At 37.7% G+C, this 5,378-nt stretch overlaps 1 protein-coding gene across 3 annotated transcripts; it reads left to right on the top strand.

The window, feature by feature from the left end:
* Positions 1-601: 601 nt before the first annotated feature.
* Positions 602-4,745, top strand: LOC140765725 (beta-1,2-xylosyltransferase XYXT1-like). Of its 3 annotated transcripts, none has more exons than XM_073104943.1 (3): positions 602-749; positions 892-969; positions 3,395-4,745. In XM_073104943.1, the coding sequence occupies exons 1-3, from the start codon at positions 611-613 to the stop codon at positions 4,693-4,695; spliced, it is 1,518 nt and encodes a 505-aa protein (XP_072961044.1). In that variant the 5' UTR covers positions 602-610; the 3' UTR covers positions 4,696-4,745. The 3 variants fall into 3 exon arrangements, with proteins under 3 accessions (XP_072961044.1, XP_072961045.1, XP_072961046.1); XM_073104944.1 differs by having other exon boundaries at positions 3,410-4,745; XM_073104945.1 differs by having other exon boundaries at positions 3,416-4,745.
* The last annotated feature ends 633 nt before the right edge of the window (positions 4,746-5,378 follow it).

A 5,378-nucleotide genomic window follows, 5' to 3' on the forward strand; every position in this document is an offset into this window, starting at 1 on the left:
AGGAGACAATCCCAATTAAGTTGACTGGTAGTTGGATATATATCTTCTAACATACAAAATAAAAAGACATTTAGGAGCTTCGCTGTCATTAGATTAAAGTGTCCACAACTTGAAGTGACAAAATAAGATCTAATACAAACAATTAAAAATCTCAGAATATACTTGTTCTGAACTTTCACCTTGAATCCAAACAATGAAACCACGAAAGTTTAATTAATTACTAAATATTTGTAGAATATTATCTTAGTTAGATTTACATTAACATTGGTTGGGTATATAGCATAAAAAGAGTAATTCTTCTTTTTCCACGTTGGAATAGTAAGTGATTCCCACGTCAAGCATTTAACACTTCACATTTTTTTCTACGGTGGTCATAACTAAGCTTCTACCGGAGTTCTCCACGAATTGTTTGCACAAAAAGAAGGCATTTATTTGATCAGACTAACAGCGTTGCAAAGTTGGCAACTCCCACAGAAATTACTAAGCACTAACTACCAAACTATAGCTAAAGAGCTAGAGTTATATACATACATACATATATATATATATATAAGCCTTCTTCCAAGGAAGGACAAAGTGCTTGATCCTTATATGGTGGAAGATCAAGAAGATGGGGTCCGAGGTGATCAAGAACTTCGGCCGGACCTTCACTCAGGCTCACGTCGGCGCCGCATTGCTCGTCGGAATGTTCTTGGTTTTACTGACCTACTTCACGGCGTCGGACCAGTTCAATATTCGTGCTCTTGCTGGTAAGTAAACTATAACCTCGCTCTCCTTCTCGCAATCTGGAGCTCCAGATTCTAGCAAACATTAATTAAGTCCATAGATCTCAAGCCACACATACTTGAGCATCTATAGAAGTTTTACGACAACCTCGCTCTCCTTCGCCAGGTTTTTCACCATTCTCGCCAGAAAATCCATCCAATACCAGTTTGCCGATGGAAGATAACCTGAATTCCTCGCAGCTAGGTAAGAGTTAATACAACAATATATGAACTTTCTTTTTCTTCTTTTTTCTTGTATGATATGATCTTGTATATTTGACTCCCCTCGCCAGCAAAAAATTCGTTGAAAGTGAGTTGCCCCACGATATATATCATAATTGGTTCAACAACTTGAGAATTAAGGTGCACTTGTGTGAATTGAATTGTTTGAACAATTTTAACCATACCATCTACTTACTTACACATTCTCTACATTCTGAAGAAAGATGTGTTCATTAATTTGTTGCTGACGATAGCAAGACAATTTTTGGTAAGATGATCATGGATGGATAGATAATAGATAGATAGAGAGAGAGAAAGAGACATAAGAGAGACGTAACTTACAGTGAGTTTGGTACACCAAGAGAATATCATACAAATATCAACAGATATCACAAGATCTTTAATAGGGGTACGGGCTAACATTCATTCCTTTTGCTTACAGGGAAGGACCATTATGGTGACATTGATTCAAGGGGAATTTAAAGGAAATAGACAAGCCTTCATTTATTATTATTGTTATTGACACTATATTAGACAAGTATAATAATTAATGGAGAAATTGGATTAGCCAGATTTCAATCTTACTTACATTTACTTCAAACGTAAATACTTAATCATTTGAAGAGATGGGATAAAGGGGTTTATTCAGAACAAACCCCTATTTATCTTAGAAAATCTTGTCAAACAAGAGATAAAAAAACTGGCCTGGATAGAAAAACGAGATTAAGAGAATTTATCCGAATATGTTTATCCTAGCTTTTGAATGAAATAAAAAATAGGATATCCCCTCTTTTAACCCAAATGACCATATTACTAATTTGACTCTCTCCAAAAGTTAAATTATTAAATTATAATATACCATTATAATGGTAATAATATATTAGAATATATTATTAAATTATTAATATGATTGTAATATAATATATTATAATATTTGTGGGGAACATATTTTGACATGGGATATTAATTTGTGATGTGATCTATATTTTATAAATTACACTAATTTGTGTTAAACTATTTTGAGCCAGAAATTCCAAAAATAATCATCATATGATAATATAATTATTCTAAAATAAAATTATAGTTTCTATTTAGTTTTAGACATATTTCTTATCTTTCTATAATATCGATTTATATTAAATTAAGAAAAAGATAATAAGATCAATTGATTATTTTTATTCTCTATCCCAACTATCACAATCAAACACCATCTGTCTCATATTTTTATCCAACATTTTTTCTAATTTTTCTAACTAAACACTAAAAACTAAAGGGATAATTTTATTTAGTCAACCCTATGAATTATTCCTATTTTTTACATGTACTATTTGAATTTTTTTTTATTATCCACATACACTTGAATAAAAGATCTACATATACTCTCATAAAGAAAGAAAAAAAGTAATTATACCGACCTTTACACTTAAATATATTTTGGTTCAGAGGTATCTATAATAAAAAAATTTTGACAGTATATATAAAAATAGTGATAGTTCAGTAGGACTAAATTAAATTATCCCAAAACTAAATTGGGATAAAAATTAATTTATCCTAAAATATCTTGGGATAAGTCCTCTTTTGATTCTAATCCCAATTTTGTCTTCTCCCGTTGCTAAACAAGCCTTTAATCCTCTGAATTTTAGACCAAGTTGTAACTATTTGTTAATTAAGATGTGAAAAAAAAACCTTAATTATATATCCACATAAAAATATAGTTTGATTTACAGATGAACGGGTAGTTTAGTTATCTTGTTATTTATTCATGGGGAATGTTGGCAATGTTAATTTTGGATAGAAAATCTAATAGTTATAATTTGGTCAGGACAACAGTGGTCAAATTAAAAATACTAGAGGTTAAGTTAAAATCAAGCTAAATCATATTTGACTTCTGTATTTTACTTATATTACCTCATAAATATATATAAGGTAAATTATATATGGGTTATGGCTGTTATACCTATGTGAAAGTTAGTCTTGCCCCACTCAGTTTTACAACAATAAGAGTGGAAACAACTTTATTGAGAGGTACTTTAGAAATTTTAATTTTTTTATTTAAAAGTAATAAACTATTCTCTCTTTCCTCAGTTGCTATTAGTCTATAAGGTTAAATTCCATTGTTTTAAAATAATTTTTTATCACATATATTATTAATGAGTTATTCAAGAGATGGCCCTCGTATATAATCAACTTGGATTAATAACATCTCAGATATAAGATTGGACAACCAGACTTATAATGAATGACATGAGAGAGGTCCATGGTAAAACAGTGGTGATGATTGTTAAAGGAGGATTAGAGGTTAAGTATTTATCTGGGAGGAATAAAGTCTAACAATATATGATATATCTACTGCGAACCAATAGCTTTTTCCGGTATCAGGCAACACATTAACTTTAAACTCTTATTAGTTCCTTCTCGTGCAGGTGCAGGTGCAGGGACTAAGAATAGCAGCCAAGCTCCTCCGCCCCCTCCTCCACCTCCTCCTTCTTCTAGTCCTCCTCCTCCTCCTCCGCCACCACCGTCGCCTCCTTTTCGTCCTCCACCTCCTCCTCAGCATCCTTCTCCAAAGCCGATTTGCGACCTAAGCGATCGACGGTACGACGTCTGCGACATGGTCGGCGACGCCCGCACGCTCGGGAACTTCTCCGTGGTGTTGTTCGTCCCTCCCCCTCAAACCCCTACCTTCAACTCCCAGGAATGGACGATCCGCACCCAGTCCCGCAAGGTCGTCCGCGGCATCAAAGAGGTAACCGTCAAGCACCTCCGTAGTTCCCACGAGGCCCCTCGCTGCACCGTCAACCACACCGTCCCCGCCATCGTCTTCTCCGTCGGCGGCCTCATCGATAACTTCTGGCACTCCTTCACCGACCTCATCATCCCCCTCTTCATCAACTCCCGCGCCTTCGACGGCGAAGTCCAGTTCCTCCTTACCGACTTCCGCCCGCCGTGGATCGCCAAGTTCGACGTGATCCTCAAGCAATTATCGCGATACGGAATCATAAATTTCGATAAAGACAAAGAGATCAGATGCTTCCCGAGGGTGACCGTCGGGCTACGCAGCCACCGCGACCTCGATATCGACCCTTCCCGAGCTCCGAACGGCTACACCATGGTCGACTTCAGGCTGTTCGTAAGGAAGACCTACTCTCTCGGCCCGGATGTACCAGTCGAGCTAGAGAAGGGCGAGAAGAGGAAGCCGAGGCTACTACTCATCACAAGAAGGGGCACCCGTACGCTAACCAATCTTCCAGAGGTCGTCCGATCCACGGAGAGGTCAGGGTTCGAGGTGGTGACCGTCGACCCCAAGTTCGACGACGACCTCGCCAGCTTCGCCAAGCTCGTCAACACGTTCGACGTGCTCATGGGCGTGCATGGCGCCGGGCTGACGAACATCATCTTCCTCCGGACAGACGCGATATTCATTCAGATCGTGCCTTACGGTAAGTTGGAGCGCATGTGCATGGCATTCTTCGGGCAGCCGGCGAAGGACATGAAACTGCGGTACCTGGAGTACAGCATTGGTGCGGAGGAGACCTCGCTGCTGGAGAAGTACGGGTGGGATGATCCGATCGTGAAGGATCCGGATGCAATCGAGAAGAGTGGGTGGAGGAAGGTGCGGGAGTACTACATGGAGGGCCAGAATGTGACCCTTGATGTGAGGAGGTTTGCTCCTGTGCTCCTGAATGCACTCGAGCTCCTGCGCCAATAGCGAAAATCTAATTAGGCTTTTGTTGGTCTAATACTAGTGGCCAGAGACAGGATCCGTTTAGTTATAAGAACAAATATTAATCATAATTCAAATATAACATAAAACTATTTTATGAAAATTATGATTTTAAAGATATTTTTTATTTTCCAATTTTATCTTATATTTGGGTGATGGTTAGATTTTCTAACTCTTAACTGAAAATCTTTTTTTTTTCTAGATTTTGAAATGTCTCGTATATTTGGATGATAGATAAGACCTTTTTTAGTGGTGAAATTAAGTAGAAACATATACGATTATTGGACATTTTGCTTCAGCCCATTACACCACAACTAGGCAAATACGGCCCATTTCGTTCAGAGTTTTAATCGAAATTTCTACTATCTAGAACATAGCTCAGATATTGTGAACACTAAAAAATTTAGTAAAATTTGTAGGCCGGCTATTAATCTGATACCAAGCTTCTTAAAATTGGTGTCGGATTTCCGTCGATGAGAATAGTTTTTCTTAGTTGCATTTTGGAACACATCTCCTCAAGCCCACTTCCTCATCTAACTCCCATTTCATAGCGTTTTCATGGGATTTTTCCTCCAACAAATCCTTCTCACCTACCTCCCCTCTTGCAGCTAATTCAACTAACCATGATTGAACCCTCAGCCTCTGAAAGTCCCTGCCAACAAAAGTCA

This window comes from Typha angustifolia, chromosome 8 (genome assembly GCF_048772165.1).
Source record: "Typha angustifolia cultivar Huaian chromosome 8, ASM4877216v1, whole genome shotgun sequence".
Classification (NCBI taxonomy): domain Eukaryota; kingdom Viridiplantae; phylum Streptophyta; class Magnoliopsida; order Poales; family Typhaceae; genus Typha; species Typha angustifolia.